Source organism: Melitaea cinxia, chromosome 10 (assembly GCF_905220565.1).
Source record: "Melitaea cinxia chromosome 10, ilMelCinx1.1, whole genome shotgun sequence".
NCBI lineage: Eukaryota > Metazoa > Arthropoda > Insecta > Lepidoptera > Nymphalidae > Melitaea > Melitaea cinxia.
Genome location: NC_059403.1, coordinates 8,741,894 through 8,765,452, shown reverse-complemented (window position 1 = coordinate 8,765,452; position 23,559 = coordinate 8,741,894). Strand labels below are relative to the sequence as shown.

Genomic DNA, 23,559 nt, shown 5'->3' with positions numbered 1-23,559 from the left:
ATGGAAATCGTGATCGTACCAGAAAATTACGGCATCCTAGTATCGTATACGCACGTGGGGTCAAGGTACGATGGAATCATAGGTAAAAATTCTAGAACTCAGTGCTCTATCCTTATATAACTATATAACTTATCAGAGTTCCTACGACAAATATATCCAAAATTGAGGAATGGTAAATTTTTAAAGTTACATTTTACTTTTTGTTTTCTAATGTTTACGCAAATTTCACTCATTACAATGAAACAACTTTTTCGGATTTCATCGCGGTTTATTAAGTTTTTTAAATGTCCGACGTTTCGGATACTTTACAGCAACCATGGTTACGGGAGGACCACATTTTACTGCTCGGCTCTACCATTACATAAACTGGCTTTGGTGGTGTTCTGGTGTTACAATGGTTACATTAGAATAATTATTTTCGCTTTATAGTAATAAGTAAGAATTTTGTCTTTTCAGAGTTATAAACTTCGAGTAAAAACTAATATGTATATAGCGTAGTTAGTTCAAATGTTTATGCAAATTAGTTAGACGTAATAAACTTTACACTCATTAATCTTAATTAAAGTCCATTAAGGAGTATTTATATAAATCGTGTTATAATTTTGACTTCCTCTAGAACATGTTTTTAGGATTTTTTCTTTATCTTCTCATAGAAAAAAAAACCAAAGGTACATAAAAGTATGAACTTTGTACTCTGCGTCTAGAATGTAGGTAATATTTATACTATTTAACTAACCAAATAATTAATTTCAATATTTCTTTTACTAAACGAATAAATAGTAATTTATTGGTATGAATTTTTTGTAATAAATAGCTGCACCCTCGACTTTGTACGTAATTGGGTTTTATTGAGTTTAATAAAGATTAAGATTAAGTGTATACTCGAGCTTAAAATGAGACATTATGTCGAAAGGTTTAATTATAATATGTAGTTATTTGGACCTAGAATAGACCTAGGGTTACGATGACTATAATTTTTGAACTAAAAAAATAAATACTTACGTGTTAAATTTCGAGGGAAAATTTTTCCATCTAGGTCGTAGCGCAAACTCGACACAATTGGCGGGATGCGTATTACAGTTTTGGTTTCAACATTGATTATAGCTTACCAAATAATAACTACTATTTGATATCTGTTATTAAAGGTACCTTAGTAGATGGAAATTATTTTGAAGTCGTTGTTTAACAATTTTCTTATATTATGTTAAAACACTTATAAAAAAAACCGTCAGCGTCGGATCACCCTCTAGTTTTACAAGGCAGTCACAGGACTGTCGATTTGTAGTTGTAATGAAAAATCGCCTCTGGTATTATAATAATGCATGCATGCTTAACAAAAGACATGGGCATTTTGAGTCCGTGGATGTTTATTTTTCAATAAAAAAAACACACATCTATTCATTATTTTCTGAGTGAGCCTAAGCCGCCTGCCCAGCGTGGTGACTATGGGCAAAACACATGAGTTCACGTTATTTTTGGCGTAAACTTGTGGAGGCCTATGTCCAGCAGTGGACTGTATAGGCTGTAATGATGATGAATGATGATGAGTGAGCCTAAAAACAATAACACTGAATTGAGCTTTTTTTTCACAATTTTAATATCTTATAACCAACCGTAGATACCTGTATTACGCTATTTTATTCAACAAAAACTTAATATTACCATTGTTCTATTGAAACAGAAAAAAATAAAGGATTTTGTTTTTGTTTACAGAATCTACACTGTTTCTAACAATTCATAATAGTGGTCATCCGGTGAACTAAGAAGTCAGAGCATTCATTAGCATTTGTAACTCGTTTATGCAATTAGTACAATATAGTTGTATTTTTAATGACACTAGTGGTCGTCCAGAGGTCGAAATTCGACCATAATTAAAAAATTTAAATTAATGAAAACCAAAAAATTATGAAAATAAAGAAAAATTTTATTGATTTAATATATTTTTATGCATTATTTAAAAAAAAAATATTAGCTTTCTGCACTCCTTCTCTATATAAACTATAAGTGTGCGAAATTTCATACTCCTCCATCCGCGAAATTTTCGTAAAAAGGGATACAAAGTTTTTGCTTCACGTATTAATATATAGATAATAAAAGTATTGGAATACATAAGTACCTATTAAAATCACTATGAAACGAACGATGAAAATAAAATGCTTGCAAAACATGTATTACTAGATTAATATAGCGGTTCTTTGTTTGTAAAGTGAATAAACTAGATACAACTTTAAAAAGCTACTATTAGGCCAGTTCAAATAAAATTTAATCTTGCACTAAACTTACTTTTTTTAAAGGTTTAGTTTCACTTAGGTACTGAGTATAAAATCACAATATTTTGACAGACTCAGGTGGAGCTTCAAGCGCCATCTTTAAAAAACGTTTTTGGCCGATATCTCGAAAACTATGCAATTGAGTGCAAAAGTTATGTATACCATTATTATATATTACCGGTTTTTCTAACGCAGCCGATAATTTTGAAACTATCTAAACTATCTCTTCTAACGGTTCATTAAAAGGGCCACTAATCGTAAACGGTAGTGTACAGGAAACAAAAGATGGGAAATTTTATTCCCTACAATAATTATCTCAAAAACTTCCCAGACTTTAGATTTTTTGGCCAGCTAGTTAATAACTAAGATGCCCAGCTTAAAATAAGTAATATTATGCAATCATGATATAATAGCATAAAAAATAAGCAGGCGATCAAAAAATTGTTTCATGAATTCGAAACATACCTACGTTAACAAATAGCCATGACCGTGAACGTGTTAGTATGAGCAATGCACAATTATATGTGATGATTGCTTTAATTCCATGCTATTAAAATTTTTCTATAATACATAATTCATTTAAACGGAAAACACTAATGGTTTAATACATTTTTTTATTCTATATACAGATACCTATATCGAAACATATATATATATATATATATATATATATATGTTTCGATTAATTCTGTACATTGAATATTTATGACGACAATATGCTGTAACTATAGTTACTGTAACTATCAAAATACAACGATTAGAGTAATTATTATGTGTAATGTATTAGTAACAGATCGGAATAAGTCTATATATAGCGATTAATTCTGTACATTGAATATTTATGACGACAATATGCTGTAACTATAGTTACTGTAACTATCAAAATACAACGATTAGAGTAATTATTATGTGTTATGTATTAGTAACAGATCGGAATAAGTCTCAAAATTGTCCGTCTGATTATAATAAAAGTATACTAAATTAGATAGACTTTTTATAAAGTGATATAACAGCTTATATAATACAAAATAGAGACACACTAGTTAGCGTGAGTACAAAAATCTGAAAACTGTATCACTATTAAGTAAATAAAAATGTAACAGATGCAATTGTAATGCTACTTCACAATAAAAAATAACAAACACATTCCCTATTAAAGTTGAAAATATTCAATCTGCTGAATGATTATACCTCGCTGAAATTGCTAGTTTGCATAATCACCCGGTGTACGCAATCTTCAATGTTACACTTACGCCCCTTATTTAACTCTAAGCTGGATAATATTGTATTATCCATTCCAGCTATTAAAAGTAACTTGTATCTCCTCAATCAGACATTAACCGCAAGAATGCAGTTCTCACCACCGCTGGAAAAGGGAATCTTCACGAACCTGTTTCACCTGCACCCTTCAAGTCGCAATAAAGTGTGGCTTTTGACTTATGCAATTTTACTCTCGGCAGACCTTGAATCTTTTTAACGAGCCCATACGTCACTCTCAGCTATAAATAAAGAGCTAATTCTTTTATTTTCTTTTGACTGCGTTAAATATAAATTAGTTTTTGTTCTTTTATAATTACAATAACGTGTTTAATAATATTAGCGAAAGTTTTTTTTATAAATATTATTTCAAAGATGTATGTATGTTGAACGTAAATTATTTATATATATTTCTATATATTATCTTTGAAGGTTAATAACAAGAAAATATGTAATCATAAAATTAATGGAAGCGTTTTTTTATTAGATTGCTGTAGTTCAATGATAACAATATTTAGATGTCGAATTATGATAAAAATGGGCAAAAACTTAATTTTTTAATTTTTTAAGGACTGATAATATCGAGTAAAGATTTTATTAGATAAATATTGATGTTTTTAAATCCGTTATATTTTCGGTTATTTTTATTACCGTTGATAATATTCGATTACTTGTAATCACGTTTTTAAGGTGATAATTCGGAAGGAAAAAATGTTTTGAAATGCGCTTCATTTTCTTTAAAGATATGTTAGACGCCCCGTTGCGAGATTAATAATTTCGGTGATTGTACAATTGGTGGTCAGGTTTCTGTTAATGCCGGGCATAACTTTTCCTATTATATGCGAGTACCTACGAATGTAAGATAACAGTCAAATAAATTTCCTCCAGAAATACAACTAAGCGTGGTACTCGATTTAATTTTAACAAACTATAAGTATCATAATAAAAAAAATTAAGTTTAGAGTCTAGAATGTTCATAAAAATAGACCTTAATATATAAGGACAACGTTTCGTTAGAAAAGATGTATTGTTATTAATAGGAGTAAAACATTCAATTAAATTTAGTTTATATTTAGTTGGTGCATGGTAATCTTATTTCAGTCTGTACGATTTCGTCTTTGTATTTTGATTTCACTTTTAAAAGTACTTTAATTTATATAGTCGAGATTGAAGATAAAAATGAAGCAAAAAAACTACAATGAAATTTGACCAGGGTGAGAAAAGCGTTCGTTTAATACATTTGAATACAGCAAGCAATTAGATTTGCACGCTAGGATGCCTTGGGAAATAATGTGTCATCGCAAAAAAAATGTAACATCCCAACTCGTTCCTTTGCGTTTTTATAACATCAGCCAGTAATTATTCGAGGCAATGAACTAGTCGTGTTGATTTTTTCTTATAAATACTAACTGGTTGTTCACACGTGACCTTTAGGATAATACTCGAGGAATTACCGAGAATGCGATAAGGGAAGATGAGTCCTTACAAGCATTTATACAGACTAGTGGTCGCCCAGTGGTCGAAATTCGACCATAATTAATTTAAATTATCAATTTGACAATTAAACAATAGAGTATATAATATGCGTGTCTGTGTCAAATACATAGTAGTGTGTGTAGTGTTTTTTTCATGATTTAATGTATTTTTAATGCATAATTAAAAAAAAATATTAGCATTCTGCAGTCCTTCTCTATATAAACTATAACTGTGCGAAATTTTATACTACTTTAAGCTGACTGAAAGACAAGGTTTTAATTACAAATATATATGTGTACACAACTGATATCAAGAATAAAAAAATAAAGTGAAGCCCGCATTCAAAAAGTTTTTTGTTTCTCATTTGTCATTATTTACATTTTCAAATTATTTACTACTTATAATTACAATATATATATATATATATATATATATATATATTATTTATTATTTATATTTAATGTTACGTACTTGTAGTCTGATATCATGCAGAAATCAAACTTTTCGACGTTTGTTTTTAAAGAAATCACGATGTTTGCATATTTATATATAATGATTCAGAGGAAATTATTGCTTTGATCACGTTTTTCAATTAAAATAATTCAAAATATGACAGCTATCTTATTGTTTGAAGCATATGTTGTCAATTTATAGTTTAAAATGTACCCTATTATACCTATATGCTTTATTAATAAGGACACTCCAGTTGTATAATATAAAGGCAATAATATCAATTTTTAATTTATTTAAAACAGATTGAGCATTAACATTGGGATACTTATGGCGAATTAGGTGTTATTTCCTGAAGATCGTAATTACATAACAGTGCTATATTATACGTTTACCATCATAGCAACCTCTTCTGTCATAATTAATATATATTATAGACTGGCTGCCCAGACAGACTTTGTTCCGTCAAAAGTTAAATAGTAAAAAAATATTTTTTTTTCCAATTTTTTTTAGTATTAAAAAACTTCCGTGGGCCACAAAAAATAAATTTGCCGAATTGGTCGAGCCATTCTCGAGTTATGCGCTTAGCAAAATTAATTTTTATTGATATAGCTATATATTGGTTTGAAGCACTCATGAATACTGTGTGGTTACGGTAGTTAGAATATAACGAACTAAGCGGCGACTAAGGGATAACTCAGTTCCACTACCACCTTGGAACTTAAAAAGCCGACCGATGGCGGGATAATCATCCAACTGCTGGCTTGCAGCGTTTTCGGTGCGACAATGCCAGCCCTGCGGTCATTAACCCGCCTGCCCAGCGTGGTGACTATGGGCAAAACACATGAGTTCACGCAATTTTTGGCGCTAACTTGTGGAGGCCTATGTCCAGCAGTGGACTGTATTAGGCTGAAGTGATGATGATGATGATGATGATGAAACACTCGTGAAAAATAAGAATAAAATAATGTTTACAAGTACCTACAACATTGCAGTTTTAACATATAATTCACTAATTATATATTTTAAAATTCAATATTATGTTTTAAAATATGTTATCAACCTTCAAGCATATTTCAATTACATATACAACACGTCACGTTAGGTATGGATAAACGATTTTACATTACATACTTGTAATACTGACTGGTTCAATTTACATTCATTCTGTACATGCACTTGAACTAAATGGTATATGATAGTATCTATATGAACATAAATAAGAAAATGATATACATAAATATCAACAAATAGTTTGACACCATGGAAAATTTTGGGATTCTCTCAAAGACTGAAAGAAATATTACTTTTGTTACATTTTTTAACACACACAAACTCATCTATACAAATAAATAAAATTGGAGTATCTGTTTGCAATATTAAAATAGCCGCTTTTTACTAAATGCATATAGGTAGATAGATACACGGTACATAATACAAAATGACATTTTTTACAATTTTGCCTGTCTGTCTGACTGTCTGTTTGTTCCGGCTAGTCTCTGAAACAGCTTGACCGATTTTGACGGGACCTTTACTGGTAGATAGCTGATGTAATAAAGAGTAACTTAGGCTACTTTTATTTTAATTTTTTTTTGTAACTGCGTACTGAACTATATTTTTTTTTAGTTCCATGCGGACGAAGTCGCGAGCACAGCTAGTCTTTAAATAAAGTTAAAGGAAATACGTGTAATTTATTTTCTTGGTTTCTATCGTGCTTTTTCTATTAGATCTAAAATTCGCCATTCCTTGTTTTAAGAAACTTGGTCTAGTATTAGATACTGTATCGGCAGTAAATAATATAGCAACCCCCTCTCATCCCGTGGGTGTCGTAAGAAGTGACTAAGGGATAACACAGTTCCACTACCACCTTGGATCTTATAAAGCTGACCAATGGTGGGATAACCATTGAACTGCTGGTTTTGAAATATATAGGCCGAAGGCGAGCAGCAGCGTCTTCAGTGCGAAAAAGCCAGCCCTGCGGTCACTAACCCACCTGCCCAACGTGGTGATTATGGGAAACACACATGAGTTCACGCCATTTTTGGTGCAAACTTGTGGAGGCTTATGTTCAGCAGTGGACTGCGATAGGCTGAAATGTTGATGAAGACTGTATCAGCACAAAAGCGCTGATGAGCAAAGACCTTTTATCCATATGACAGAAACAGCTAAAAGCTTAGTCTAGTCAGGTTTCTATTATAAAAACTGGCACTAATCGATTAACGTGTTCTTTGAGCAGAACTACAAGAAAATACAAAATATATTAGAAACTCATTACTTTAGAATGTAATCTAATTTTAAGTTTTAATTTTGTTTTCTTCTAGGTATACGGAATGAAGAAGTTTCAGTAAATATTTCTAAACTTATCGTTAAAAATGAAGGATTTCGATAGAAGATTGTGTCAGACTATATTAGTGCTATTAGCACTTACTAACACGATACAATCTGATACAAATGGTATGTAAAACAATAAGTAATAATTAATTTATAAAGAACCATCACTACTAATACCAAATTTTCGTTATTAAATATAAAACACTAACATACTCTTAAATTGAATGCTATCGTATTTGATCTGAGAAAGCACAATAGACCATCGTACTTGGCACAGAAACTGAGATGACCAAACGCATCTGACACCGATAAAATTATTATCGTTAACCTTATTGCTTGCCTCGGCTGTGTTTAGTTGCATTTAGAGGTGGTTTTCGCTTTGCAGCTTGCAAATGCTGGAATGACACACCACCTCCCATTAGATTTTTTGCAACTCGCTTGAAATTTTAGTAAGAAACTGGTCCTTGAGCAGCAAAAATAAGAATCAAAGTGGCAGAAAGTGAATCTATTTAGGTATTGTTATAGGCGGCTAAAGCATTTCATAAGACAGTTTAGTATGAAGCGCTCATTAAGTAGGAGTTGTATTAACTATGATTTTATTATAAGCGTATAGTGTATCTCATGTAGCTCATCACCTGTATATTTTGGCTACTTGTATCTTCGGTGAAATACTTCATTTATTATTCCTGTTTTTTTTAATGACTATTTTCGTATACTTCTTTAATATTACATATGTTTTACTATATTTAGTTTTTAAATGTAAATGTAACGTCCTGGGGCTGGCTGCATTTGTAAAGGCGCATACTGAAAAGCTGAGCAGCTGTAAGTGTACGGCCTTTTCACCAGCATTTTTTCTAAAATCTCTGTTAATTATACTAAGAAATCTTTTTATTTTGTATGCTTGATGAATAAACGTCGTTATTGTTATTCTTAATTTTTATTTTTTATACCCTTACAGAAACTATTAGCACTCAGGATCGTAAAGGACGCGTAAATGGGCGTATAGTAAAACTGTATTCAGGTGTAAAGCCTGATCCAATATTATGTTTTGAAGAAGGATTTAAAGCTGATCCAGTTGATTGTGCAGTTTTCTATCGATGCACAAAAACGTCTCGAGAAAAATTTACCGTTTACAGAGTAAGAATTATTATCATGCATTTGTTTTAATAAAAGTCGCTGTTATTATAAATTAGTAAATTATTGTTAATATACTATACTTTTTATCATTATTTAAACTTATAATGTTATATTTTCAGTTTCAATGTGGGCCTGGTACCGTTTACGATCCTGAAACTGAAGTATGTAATCATCCGATTAATACAAAACGATCCGAATGTGGTGGTTTAATTCCAACCGCAGAGCAAGAAGAAGAAAACGAAGTAGAAGATCAAGAACTTCCTTCACCTATTAACACGACATCCTCAAGCGCTACATCATATCCATTAACATCAACTACTCAAATAACAGAACATTTTGTAGACTATAAGCCAGTCGCAACGGTCTCTTATCCAACTGTAGCAACAACTGGACAAGAACATGTAGAAAATTCTAATAACTTACTAAGTTATCCAGGGTTTGACGTAATCAATGATACTCAAAATGTGGCTATGACTTTTACAACGATGGCTCCATATCCTGAGAAGACTTCTCCTTGTATATTAGATGGGTTTATTGGAGATAGTGAAAATTGCAGAAAGTTTTATAGATGTGTGAGCGATTCACGTGGGGGGTTTATACGATACGAGTTTTTTTGTAGCGAGTCTACAGTATGGGATGATAATATTCAAAGCTGTAATCACGCTTGGGCTGTGCGAAATAGACGATGTGGTCGAGGTGATTTTAGTAGTAATAATAATACCTATCAACCTTCTAGTATGTTATTACAGAATAACGAGATACAAAGTAATAATGACGCTAAACTAAATGAACAACATGATTATAATATTGACAGACCGAAAGAAGAATATATGCAGTATGGAAATAAAATAAATGATGAGAAACACACTAAAAAGCCAGAAACGATTCATACAACTACAACTTCAGCATATCGAGAAACATCAGTTAGCAGCATGCGTGATCAATTTTATAACAAATATGAAGAAACAGATGTAAAAGGTGCCAACTATGATATTAATGAAATAAATCATTATCATACAACAACATCTACATATTATATACACAACTTCCAACGAAACTATACGACGTCAAATACCAGCATTGAAAAAAATGTTCAATGTACGGAAAGTGGTTTTATGGCAGATCCAGTGGATTGCAAAAAGTTTTATAGATGTGTAGATAATGGCAAAGGAGGTTTTACAAGATTTGATTTTTCATGTAGTCAAGATACAGTATGGGATAGAAAACAAGAAGTATGTAATCATGCTTGGGCCGTTAAAGAATGTGGTGGAATAATATCAATAGAAGACTTAAATAAACAAGTTATAACCAATAATCCAATAAAAACTAGCACTACTGAAAAAAATAATGAGGAAGGATTCGGTAACCAAATATATCAAGAACCTAGTAATGTCCAAACAACATCCTCAACTAGCATTATTGAACAAAATAAAGAGGAAGGGTATGGTAACCAAATAAATCAAGAAACAAGTAATGTCCAAACAACATCGTCAACAGTTCTAACCACAATATCTCTACTTTCAACGACAGAATCTTCTAAAGTCACGAATGCAGAGTGCACCTCAGACGGATTTTTCGGGGATGTAAATGACTGTCAAAAATTTTATAGATGTATTAATAATGAAAAAGGGTCATTTACAAGATATAATTACGTATGTGGCGATGGTACCTTATGGGATCAAAGTATACAGGCATGCAACCATGCCTGGGCTGTCAATTCTTGTAATCAAAGTACAACTATAAATATTACACCGCAAACAACTAATGCTCATTACTCCACTGTAACGACAACTGTTTCGTATAAAGAGACTACTATAAATGAAGATACTAACAACGGCGATGATGATTCTGGTTATAATAGTCATGAGAATACAGCAATTTCAAAGCAACCCATTGTGTTGGAAACGACTACAATAAAAAATTTGCAAATTCAGCAAAGCAACTGTCAATCTAGTGGATTCATGGGAGATGCTAATGATTGTACAAAATTCTATAGATGTGTTGATAACGGCAATGGTGGCTACACTCGATACGAATTTTCATGTGGAGATAGTACTGTTTGGGATCCTGAAATAGAGGCATGCAATCACGCATGGGCAGTAAAACAATGTGGAGGAGCTAGCAGTACACAGGAAGAAGTCACGTCACATGCCACAAAGAACGATTTGGGTAATGGACATACAACTCCTGTTTATAGTTCGCAAAGTTCTCCACAAATGTCAACAACACTACAAACAACAACTAAAACAACACAAATTATTACCGAAAATAATCTGTGTGAAACAAATGGTTTTATGGGTGATAAGTTTGATTGCAAAAAATTCTATAGATGTGTCGATAATGGCGATGGAAAATATATTCGGTATGAGTTCTCTTGTGGTGACGGTACGGTATGGGATTCAAAACTTCAAGCTTGTAATCATGCATGGGCCGTAGAAGAATGTGGTAATACGCTACATACACAGACAACACAGAACAATAAAGAATTTGTGAAACCTAGTACCACTCCTAGTTCAGAGAATGAAAATGGCTATGTGACTCTAAGACCTACTGAAAAAGACATTTCTATGTCTGTTACAACCTCGAGCAGTTCTATGGTTACGATAAATGTAATCAATAGTAAACAAGAGTGTCAATCAATTGGATTTATGGGAGATCAATACAATTGCAAAAGATTTTACAGATGTGTTGATAATGGAAACGGAGGTTTTACTAAATTCGAATTTTCATGTGGTGAAGGCACGGCATGGGACTCTAATATTGAAGCCTGCAATCATGAGTCAGCCGTACAAAATTGTGGTAGTGTACATTCACAGACTCAGTCAGAAGCAACCACATCTTCTATGCAAACTCCATTAACAACTACACCTTCTAATAATTTATTAACAGAAACACAACAATCGCAAACACAAGCATCATACTCTTCCACAACTACTTTAATCGATATAGAACCACAGCGTCCTTCACCAGATAATGAATGTATGTCTGATGGATTTTTCGGTAACATTAATGACTGTAAAAAGTTTTACCGTTGTGTTAATGATGGCAAAGGTGGTTACACTAAATACGAATTTTCTTGCGGAGATGGTACTGTATGGGTTCAAGAAATACAATCATGCGATCATCAATCTGATGACGTTAATTGCAGCTATTCCTCAAGTACAGTGAGTACGGGAAAACCCGAAATCAGCAGTTCATCAGAAAATACAATCTTGAATACAACTGACCACAGTGAAAGCCAAACTAATGAGAACCTTGACAACAATATGCCTATTTTACAGGATGAACAAGGTTCTGGAACTCAATCAAATATGAGTACAGATAACTCAATAGCTTCATCGTCGACTACAGTGAGTACAAGGCCAACAAGTAAGAACGAGTGTACGGACGATGGATATTTTGGCAACGTTGAAGATTGTAAGAAGTTTTACAGATGTGTTAGTAATGATAAGGGTGATTTTACAAAATACGATTATATTTGTGGTGAAGGTACCATTTGGGATCAAGATATAACAGCCTGTAATCATCCACAAGATGTAACAAATCCATCATGTAAATCTGACCAGGAAAGTTCATCAACAACAGTAAACAGTAGTTCGCAGTCTACGAGTAATAATAGCTTAATTTCATCAGAAAGCACAAGCCCTGGAGCTTCAACATTAACTGAATCTACTACAATTAAGAATGAAATGAATTCAACAAGTACTAATAATGAAAACTCAAACGAAAATTCTAATGACAAAAATATTACATGTAAAAAAGCTGGATTTTATGCTAACCCAAATGATTGTAAGAAATTTTACAGATGTGTAGATTGGGATAGCAATGGAGAAAAGTTTTCGATATTTCATTTTGAGTGTGGTGAAGGAACTATTTGGGATCCCTCACTCGAAACATGTAATCATGCAGATTCTGTTTATCCACCTCGTAGTTGTAATGGTACCTCACAGCCAAATGAAAATAAAACTGAATCATCTGAAACGACAGAAAAAGCTACTACAACAACGAATCAAGAAACTACAACTAGTCAATTAGATTCTACTACACAGCAAATAACAACAACACAACAAAGTACAACACAACATACCTCATCACAGCAAACAACAACACAACAACAATCATCAACTACACAGCAAGAAACAACAACACAACAACAATCATCAACTACACAGCAGGAAACAACGACACAACAACAAATAATAACAGAACAACAAACAACTACTCAACAAAGTCCAAGTAGTAGTAGCACAAGCATAGAAACTACACAAGAATCAACAACACAACCATCGACTACTGAAAAATCCACCACTCAGCAACCAATAGCAACAACGACAGATCAAACTTCTACTCAAACAACACAGGAACAAACTACAGTTTCAGAGTCTAATACTGTATCGACAACGACTGAATCCCCTGAGCAAAGTTCAACTACTGGTGAAGTTCTTACATCAACTCAACCACTAACTACTGAAGAAAATATTTCACAAACAGAACCGCAAAATTCAACCGAAGCTTCTACTACAGAAAATCAACAGCAGTCAAGTACAGAGTCAAATATAGCTAATCAAGAATGTCCTGAAACAGAAGAAGATCAATTTGTTCTAGTGTGTCCAACTTCATTTAAACGGCATCCTAAATATTGTAATCTATTCTATCAATGTACTGAAGATAATGAAAGTCATGAAATTAAAACAGCAACGTTTACTTGCCCAAATAACACAATATACGATGAAACTAAAGTTCAATGCGTGGAAAAAGACAAAAGCGATCAGAAGTGTGACGGAGAAATTGCTCAAAGAAACAGGGTTAAACGACTGGGAGTTGTAAATAATGAACCGGTAATTTTACTTAATACATATAATTTTATTACAAAACTTAAATTAGTTGCTTTCAAGGTTATCATATTCATTAAAAAGAATGCGTAGTTCAAGTTGTACATCAAACCGTTGCAGTTTTTTATCAGACATAACAATAGAATAAAATTTTAAGTTGCAGTGTAGCATCGCCACGGAAATGTTTTATCATAAGCTGGCGCAGTGGTTATGGTAGCAAAATTTTATTTTAACGTCTATGAGTTCGAATTCAGCTCATATTTAAATATTTTATACGGCACTACACATGTCAGTGTTGGTGTTAGTGTTTTTCATCTAACAGTAGTCCGTTGTATGTGCGATTTCCTTTAAAGCGCCTATTATTTCATAAAGTCATTAGAATTTGTTGTATTACAAAACTCATTATATTTTTCTTTTCCAGATTGTCGTCACAAGAAATGTTATGGCTTGTCCAAATATTGGACATTTTCCAATTGACAAAAGCGAAGAATGCTCCACAGTTTTCCTTAAATGTGAACAAACGAAATCTCGAAAATTACGGGGCTACATTTATAAATGCCCTGAAGGTTTTGTTTACTGGGCAATAAGTAGAAAATGTGAATCTCTGAGAAAACTAAGAGATTGTAAAAGACCCTTTGACGAATGGATAAGGAGACATGATATACCCGTAGAAAAACACAATGTTGCACATTAGCTTATAATACTGGGGATACGTGCAATACATTAAACAATGCGCTGTAATTACAGCTAATGATGTATATTATAGATAGTAAGATAACGCTATTCGTTATCATATATCATAATATCATATAATTAGTAGTTAATAATGTATAAATAATTCTAGTCTCATTCTTATTCAGGATCCATGATTCAATCATTAAAAATAATATTGTTGCCATAATTATTAATGAAAAATATTGTACTTGTGAACAAAATATTGTAAAGTCACATTATTTTGATCACGACTAATTAGTATTAGTAATTAAATACATAATTTATTTTAAGAATCTTTTATTTTAACACAAAATTGTAAAACACAACAATAAATGTTTATAACATTGTACATTATATAACTTATATTAAAATTACATCAACACCTTTACACGACGATAAAACTCCTTTACAAAATATTAATAGTTCTGTTATTATAAAATCTGTAATCGATTCGTCATCATAATGTTGTAAAGCATTGCTAAAAATAGTTCCGATAAATGCATGACAAGGTGTTTCAGTAGCGATTAAATTTCCTTTCAAATTAATACTTAACGATATATTATTTTCGTTTTCATTGGAATTTTCGTCAAGGTTAATATATTTTTTAGTGAACATTTTTCTTTTAGACAAACATTTTATTAAAGAATTGCTTCGTTGATCTTTAAAAGCAACGTCCTCCAGAGCAGAATTTGTACTAGTAAGTGACGTCGATGCTGTGGACGTTGTCGGCGTTGAGGTGTCGTTTAGTGTACTGATTTGCTTATTTGAATTTTTAGATGTATATCGTGGACTTTTGAAAAGGTATTCTAAGAACATGGGAAAGAGATTGTGCTGGGTAATAACTTCATCATCAACTTGATTAACGACTTTTTTTGATGTAGATAAGTCATTAAAACTACTTTCGCTTAGTACGTCGGAGTTTGAAACAATTTTATTTATATGTGTAGTGTCTTCAAAACCTTTGGTTTTGTTTTTGTTGGTATTATTGAGATATCGTTTTTTAGAATCGTTATGCGTATTTCTTTTAATTTTATTAAAGCTTAAATTCTTCTTTCTAAAAATATCTTTTCTAGTTTCTTCCTCTAATAGATTTTCTTGCATTATATTTTTGTCTTGGTACTCTATATTATTAATTATATCTTGAATATTATTTATTTTCTTTTTTGGCAATGAAACATTTTCTTTTTTTGTTTTTTCATGTCTCCCAGACTTAAAATTATTAAGAATATGTTCCAAGCTTTCTCTGTGCTCTGGGTTTGGTGAACTTGGAGTAAGTATTACGGGATCAAAGGCAACGCCTCCTTTATCCCATATTGCAATACATCGAGTTAAAAAACCATAGATTTTTTCGGGCAAACGTCGCCAATACGTTTTCAGCGGGGACTCATCCATGTATTCCATTAAAGATATAATTTGAATATTAGTATTTTCACTTAAATTTACTATTTCTTGCTTTTTATCTGCCATCCATAATGAATTCCATGCCATTTTAATATTTAATTCGTCACTATTTTCTAATATATCCCTTGGATCATCTTTGAGGAGTATAATTACGTTGTGCATAAAATTTGAATACTTTTTTGAAAATTTTACAATGTGCGGTAAATAAAACTTTATGCTTGATTCCTCATAATTGTTTACGAAAATATGCATAAATACATTAATTTTCGAATTTTCATGAGACACATTTTTAGATATGTATTCTTTATCGTTGTATTTAGCAGGCTTATAATGTGTTTCTGGGAGCATAGAAATCGCAACAATGCTGTTATATATTACAAAAAACGTAAATGCAATCATGCCAAATCCTATCCACCAGTACTTCAGCAGAGAAGAAAAGTGCTCTGAAAAACAATTAAGGCATTATTGTAGTTCATTTAAATAACAACCACATTTAAATCGGATAAGCCGTTTCTGAGATTAGCGTACACAAGCGCACAAACAGACAAAAATTCTAACTTCCATTGTTTTGCGTACTTTTTGCGTTGATAAAGGTTCCAATAAGTTTTCTCATATGGCTTCCATGTGCAGACAGTGATCCGTTACATTTTTATTACTAGCTGTGCCTGCGACTTCGTACGCGTGGAATTTAACAAAATAGTTATAGTTCAGTTCGCAGTTATAAAATAATAATAATAAAAGCAGCTATCTGCCAGTGACAGTGCCGTCAAAATCGGTCCAGTCATTAACGAGATTAGCCGGAACAAACAGACAGACAAAAATTGTAAAAATATATTATTTTGGTATATATACCCTGTATACATAAATATGAATTTAGTAAAAAGCGGTTATTTTAATATTACAAACAGACACTCCAATTTTACTTATTTATATAGATATGTATTAATTGATGTCATAATTATGTTTTTACTATAGTCGTCACAATAAGAGGCCCGTTTGGACATTTAACAAATACCCTAGAACGTAACTTGGTACGAAACTGTAAGAAACAATAAAATAATTATTAATAACAAAGTGTTTTTAAAATATAAGTACGTATGTTTTTAGACCCGTTAAATAATATGATAGAATATATTGGGAGTATTCTTTTCACGCTTACTTTATAGTAGCATGCAATTTCTAATTATTACGAAACGTCTCAAAAACAGTTACGTTCCAAGTCTATTTTTTTAAACACTAGTGCTGTAACTAATTAATTATTGAATTTTGCCAGCTTCATTCGATTTTAATCGTAATTAAATGTTGTGTCGCGATCTTTACTAAAAAAAGAGCTGTGCGCTCAAAGCGGTAAATAAAATTTTGATTTGGCTAATAAATCGCAATAAAATCCGAAAAAATTGTTTCATTATAATGATTAAAATTCGTGTAAACAATAGAAAACAATATAAAAATATGAAGACAAATTACATTTGTAGACAAAAAACCTTTTGTACCATTGTACTATTTCAAATGACTTACATACAATATTAAAGTTTAAGTTAAATTTCTGATCAAAATTTTAATCAAATGCACTTTACATTACATAATCAAATCGATCAAATACTCATACAAACATGAATCGATTTATCGTGAGTATCGAATACCAATTTATATGGTTACTTCGCTATTTACGTCCTGATGACATATGTCCAAACGGGCCTATTATTTTGTGACGACTATAATAGCTCCTTAGTACAGTTTTTAGTGACTCTGCTTTCTGCTTGCTGCTAGTGGCTTTAAATATTTTTGATTATATACGTACGTTCATACGTATATAATAAATAATTATCAACAAAATAAAATATGTACCTATATTAGTCGGTTGTTACTTATAACACAGACAACACGTCAACCTTAGGAACAGACGACCGTGTGTGGGTTGAACATATTTATTTATTACTATTGTTTAATATTTATTATAAAAAATATTACCTGGCCACCGGGTTATGATAGCAGCAGCGCCTATCGCTTGAGATCTTGCACGACCAGATATCGCTGAATGTCGGAATAGGCGTTGAAACTTTGGGCTTGATTTACGTATGCGAAAATCTTCATCAGAATAATCATCATACAACAGTGGAAGGTTTTCTCGACACGGTTCACTCATCACTACATAAGTGCATATCAAAAAAATGAATATTAATAGAATGAAACTCTAAAATTACAGTACAATTGAACAAACAATGTTTAGCATACCTTCTTTCTCAATTAAAACACATTTAATTTTTTTTATATAAAATGTCAAAATAATGTCACGAATATTTATACATGTTTCGTTTTTAAATGATCAGCTTCATGAATAAAAACTTTTTGTGAGAATAAAATTGCTATAAGATCCTCAAGATTATCGAAAATAATTAAGTATTATAAATAAATACGACGCATCTTTATTTAGAAATTAAATTTGAAATATTCGAAAGATTATTCAAACAATTAATTTTGTTTTATGTTACACACGTCTTGTATGTTTGAAATTGAATTGATGTTATACATGACTCAATAAAATTTTAGTTTAGTTCCTGGGTTATAGCACGTTTAGTCTTTCCGCCACAATACTGTTGATTCAACAAAGATTCGTCTCACGTGCTGTTATTCATGTAAATTTGTTATTGAAATATTTAGTGCCATCAATCAAATACCTACTTTTACAAATATAATAAACGCTTTAGCTTCGCTTCCTTTAAATAGAAAAAAAAAATGTATAGCACTTGTATATCATCATCAATACATATAATTAAAATATAATGGATCACTGTCTGTACATGTATGTCATATAAGAAAAAATATTATTGGGACTTTTATCAACGCAAATAGCACCCAAAACAGCAATTATTAGAATTTTTCTCTGTTTGTCTGTGCGTTTGTTTACGCTAATCTTAGAAACGGCTTATCCGATTTAGATGTTATTTTCACTAATATATTTAAGCCTTACTCAACATTTAATCTTTATTTTATGTCAATTGGTTCATAAATTAAAAAGTTATGCCAATTTAAAAAAATTAACGTGTAAATAACGGTGTTTATAATCCAAAATAAACCAAAAGATATATATATATATATATATATATATATATATATATATCATACGCCGGTCTCTTGCCACCGTCAACGTGCCAAAGGTTATTCGACGTCACAGGAGACCGAAGAGCTGGCAGCTACTTCGGACAAAGATTTAGTCTAGCTATTCAAAGAGGGAACGCTGCTCACGCGGGCTCCGTTTAATAATATTTTTTAGTTATTATATTATGTATAAGTATATATATATATATGTACTTTAGGTTTTTTTAGTTCAATGTAATTTATCTTATTATTATTATATCTTTTCATAAATATAAATAAATATTATAACCCAAATATATATCAAAAAATGATGTCCAAAGTCACTATTCCACGCAGACGAAGTCGTGGGCACAGCTAGTATATATATATAATTCTCATGTCACAATGTTAGTTACAATATTCCTCCGAAAGGGCTGGACCGATTTTTATGAAATTATGTGCATAGTGTGGATATCGGGCAGGTCTGAGAATCGTTAACATCTATTTTTCATACCCATAAGGGGAGATATATAAGGGGAGTGGACTATGGGGAAATTTAATATTAACATGCATCTGGTGATATATTATCTATCTACCTATCTTTGTTTTATGTATGTATGGTATAAATGAATAAAAGAAGTTAAAAAAGTTTGCATGTATTTGTTTACTTTTTTGTTGATTTTTAATAATCATATCAATTAAGACATAGCGCACATTGGTTACTTTTGTTACCGTGACGTTAAAGTTTTGTCATTGTCACGTCACGTTTCTAAAGTGAAGTGCGCTAACGAAGAATGACTGTAACAAAACTATTTTTAAGATCGAAGCGCATTCCAATCCATATTTCGAAGAGATGGTCATTGTCATTGAACTCATCAGACTCAGAAGAAAAAAAATGTAGATAAATAAATATACGTACACACACGGTCTTCTGTTCCAAAAGTAAGCAACATAATGCTTGTATTATAAGTAACAGCCGACTGTTTTAGCTAAATATTTTGGAGTTCACTTCTTAAGAATCGATTTTCATATAAGTCCCTCGATATGATAAATATGTAGAGAAAAATTTACTGAACGAATAACCTCATTACGTTTCTTGTAACGCCATCTATCGGAACCCTATTAGGTTGTTGGGCACGAGATGTCTATAAGCCCTATTGGCGGACGACAACGTTTTCTAATAACGCCATATCTTATCTTAACATATATAAATTACGCGTTACATTGTTTGTCCGCGATGGACTCCTAAACTACTTAAAAGATTTTAATCAGTTCGCCATGTCTGCTAGTGATATATATGATAGATGGCGCTATTTGTTTCGTTTATTTTCCATTTGATATGGTATTAATCTTTTTCTTAGACTAGTAAGACTTTTTTGTGTCTATTTACATAGTCGATCTGAAGAAGTGGACTCCAAGTATGCGTCGAAGCTGATTGACACTTTTTTATATGTATATATAGAAATAATACATATATGAATATATAACTACAAATATTTCAACCAGACACAGGCGGGAATCGAACTTGTAATCGCAGAATAGAAAGCAGGACGACTACAAACGGCGCAAATGGATGAATACTGGGTACACTCCATTTGGAGTGACAGGCTACTAAGTGTACTTCGAGAACATTTAATGATTTTTTAAATAATAGATAAGATATGCGGGTCTTTTTTCAACTTCTTCTATAATTATGTCATTATCAATACCTTCTTCTCAAATTTTCACGTTTTGTGTAGATCACTTTCTGTGGTCTGTGGTGTAGATGATGATGCTATTTTGCATATATTAAAGTCGATAATCGTTATACAAATGCGAACGAACGATGCGGAGAATGACAATTTTGTCACTCGTGTGCGCGCTGCTATAAACACTCGAACGGCGTGGAGACAGTTTCGTCACGAGTTGGCCTACATAATTGTCACCGAGTTGTCACGTCGTAGCATTTGCGTATCTTCTATATTCTCCTTAAATATCCACGAACTTGATAAGACTGACGAACAGTCACGGTGACAAAAGTAACCAATGCGCGCTATCTCTTATTTAGCAAACTAATTTTGACACATATTTAAAAATGGAAATCACATAGAAATGTAAAATTCTTGTCATGTCCCAGAGATTCATTTGTAGCTCAATAAAATTTTTGATGTTACGTTAAGTTTATATTTTCATGAGGTAAGATTTTTATTAATTTTATACTATATAAATAATAATAAAAAAATATTATATGAAGAATGTAGATAAAAGCTTTCTCTTGATTCTGTAGTGTAAATGTGATGGAACCTCAAGTAAAAACTGATGAAGAATATCCCTTACTACGAGTAGAAGCGGGAGCAGGTGACACTAAGACCCGAAATACTATTCCACCCGCCATTATGACGACGGGCTGGAATGTTACCTGTACACCGAAGCAGTCATGGTGTACTCGTTGGCCAGGTGAATGAATATAGATAATGAAAATTAAAAAAGCATTTTTCTATAATTAAATTTATTAATAACCTTTTTTTATTTTATTACAGAATATGTTTCAGCTTTATGGATGACTTTTATTTTATTAGCTGTTTCATTTTTAGTATTTTATGCTTTAGGGATGAGTGCTTATAGACGACAACCTATTGTTATTGTAAGATCTAATGATACAAATACTAAACAGGGCAGCGATGTCTTCTATCATCATATTATAGCACGAAGTGCATATGTACCGTTTACATTATTTTCTGATTATCTGTCCTTCATGGCAACACAGTACCCGTTTTTGCGCTTCAATGTATATTTTTTAATCGACGATTCATGGCACACAAAGTATCCTCACCCTATATTTTTAAATAGGCTAGTACCACATCTAAGTAATTCTTTTAAAACGGCTTTTAATCAAAATCATCAAAAAGATATACGGGTCTTCCAAAAAAGATATCAAAATGTGAAAATTAATGTAATGTATTTGAGCAAGTACATGGCGATGACACCCTTAAGATTTAAATGGAAAATGATTCCTCAAAGCTATTTATCCTTTTATGCTAGAATATACGAAATTTGGCAAAATGGCGGCATTGGCTTCGATCTTGTAACGTTTAATGATAATTTTAATATTAATAAGAGATTAGATCAAAGGATTGACACGATTTTGAAGCAACATAGCAATGGTTTTGATGTAGGCAAGTATGAAGACGTTTTGGATTCCTTAGACAATGAAGAGCAGAATGATTTATTTTCCATGTTCTTCAATTTAATGAATAACATCTTAAACGAAACCCGTTTATTTTTAAATACAGATTTTACGGGTAATGCGACGCCTGTTAATAAAAACCTTATAGAAAACACACGTAGAAACAAGCGTGATATGGGATATATCGTTCACAACAATACTAGTAAAAATTTTACCTTGAATAAAAACGTTTCTATACTTAAGAAAATAGATCACAATGACTCTCTTATATCAGATAACTCTAGCACAACTATTAAAAATATTACAGAAAGTTCTTTTAACAATTCTATTGAAGAGATAAAGCAATATGATATTAAATTGCCAAATATTTCCGGACATTTGCCGCAAATTTGGTTTTTTTACGACATATCCAACTATCCTGATGATAGTAGTCCGTCTTTTTTGCTGCCAAAATTATATCTTCAGTCAAGTGAAGCATCGAAAAATATTGTAGCAAATTCGAAGAAATCTAATTACCTGTCATTAAGTCCTGATGGTCTTTTTATAGCAGCGTCTTCACGACACCATCCATTTCTAGCTCAACTATTTTCCTCGAGTTGTCATAGGCTCAGTCCAAAATACGCTATAAAAGATACACTTTTCAGTCAATGCTCTGGATTTTTAAGAGACGATATTTATTGTGAAAATATTCGATTAATTTATAATGCTATTTGAGGTACTTTTATTTAATGTTATTTTATTGTTGATTATGTTTTCGTTTGTAAATTGTTATGGAATTTTGTGTCTTTAAAATAAAGTTTTCTACTCCACAATTCAACATATAATGTTATTGAAATTTAAAATAATAATTGAAAATTGAACTGATATGTTTTGAAACTAGTGCGTTCACCGATATCCAGTGGCGGATTTACAAATTTGCCACTAGTAGGCTGTTCAATTTTTACCTACTGACTTGTTTTTACAATACCCTATTTTTTAGTTTTTGAGATTCATTTTCTAGATGTACCTATACGATTTTATTTTTATACTAGCTGATCCCGCAAACGTTGATAAAAAAACCCCTCCACCCTTATAACTTAGCTGTATGAAAAATAGAGGTTGGCCGATTCTCAGACCTACCCGATATGCACACAAATTTCGTAAGAAACAGTATATATAGCCGTTCGGAGGATTATTGTAACTAACATCGTGACACAAGAATTTTATATATTAGATTTTTTAGTAAATTTTTTGTTCAATTACAATAAAATAATAGCCTTTGGCACTCCTGAATAAATAATAAATAAATATATAAAATTAATAAATAAATACCTACATAATACACACACGGCCGTCTGTTCCTAAGGTAAGCAACTTAATGCTTGTGTTATAAGTAACAGCCGACTGGAATAGCTATATTTTTTTTTTTGATAAACATACTTATAAATAACTAGCCGACCCATGCCCA

General features: G+C 31.7%; 3 protein-coding genes across 3 annotated transcripts; 2 read left to right on the top strand and 1 right to left on the bottom strand.

Moving 5' to 3' along the window:
• Window positions 1-14,757, top strand: LOC123657243 (serine-rich adhesin for platelets-like). The gene is made up of 8 exons (XM_045592819.1): window positions 1-65; window positions 4,271-4,347; window positions 4,884-4,911; window positions 4,997-5,015; window positions 8,760-8,921; window positions 9,041-12,522; window positions 12,559-13,759; window positions 14,175-14,757. The coding sequence occupies exons 1-8, from the start codon at window positions 1-3 to the stop codon at window positions 14,445-14,447; spliced, it is 5,307 nt and encodes a 1,768-aa protein (XP_045448775.1). The 3' UTR covers window positions 14,448-14,757.
• LOC123657242 lies at window positions 14,748-18,014 on the bottom strand. The gene is made up of 2 exons (XM_045592818.1): window positions 17,840-18,014; window positions 14,748-16,332 (listed from the first exon to the last, which is right to left on the bottom strand). The coding sequence occupies exons 1-2, from the start codon at window positions 18,012-18,014 to the stop codon at window positions 14,828-14,830; spliced, it is 1,680 nt and encodes a 559-aa protein (XP_045448774.1). The 3' UTR covers window positions 14,748-14,827.
• A 2,778-nt stretch (window positions 18,015-20,792) lies between these two features.
• LOC123657015 lies at window positions 20,793-22,929 on the top strand. Its single transcript, XM_045592618.1, has 3 exons — window positions 20,793-21,121; window positions 21,213-21,382; window positions 21,466-22,929. Exons 1-3 carry the CDS (start codon window positions 21,117-21,119, stop codon window positions 22,824-22,826), a joined length of 1,536 nt encoding a protein of 511 aa, XP_045448574.1. The 5' UTR covers window positions 20,793-21,116; the 3' UTR covers window positions 22,827-22,929.
• The last annotated feature ends 630 nt before the right edge of the window (window positions 22,930-23,559 follow it).

Excerpts from the sequence above, each read along its gene's own strand:
- LOC123657243 (XM_045592819.1), top strand. The coding sequence starts at position 1 with ATGGAAATCGTGATCGTACCAGAAAATTACGGCATCCTAGTATCGTAT. Across the intron at positions 8,922-9,040 it reads AAAAATTTACCGTTTACAGA|TTTCAATGTGGGCCTGGTAC; the intron begins GTAAGAATTATT and ends TTATATTTTCAG. Across the intron at positions 12,523-12,558 it reads ACAGTAAACAGTAGTTCGCA|CACAAGCCCTGGAGCTTCAA; the intron begins GTCTACGAGTAA and ends TTCATCAGAAAG.
- LOC123657242 (XM_045592818.1), bottom strand. The coding sequence starts at position 18,014 with ATGAGTGAACCGTGTCGAGAAAACCTTCCACTGTTGTATGATGATTAT. Across the intron at positions 16,333-17,839 it reads TATCATAACCCGGTGGCCAG|AATGCCTTAATTGTTTTTCA; the intron begins GTAATATTTTTT and ends ATGAACTACAAT.
- LOC123657015 (XM_045592618.1), top strand. Across the intron at positions 21,383-21,465 it reads ATGGTGTACTCGTTGGCCAG|AATATGTTTCAGCTTTATGG; the intron begins GTGAATGAATAT and ends ATTTTATTACAG.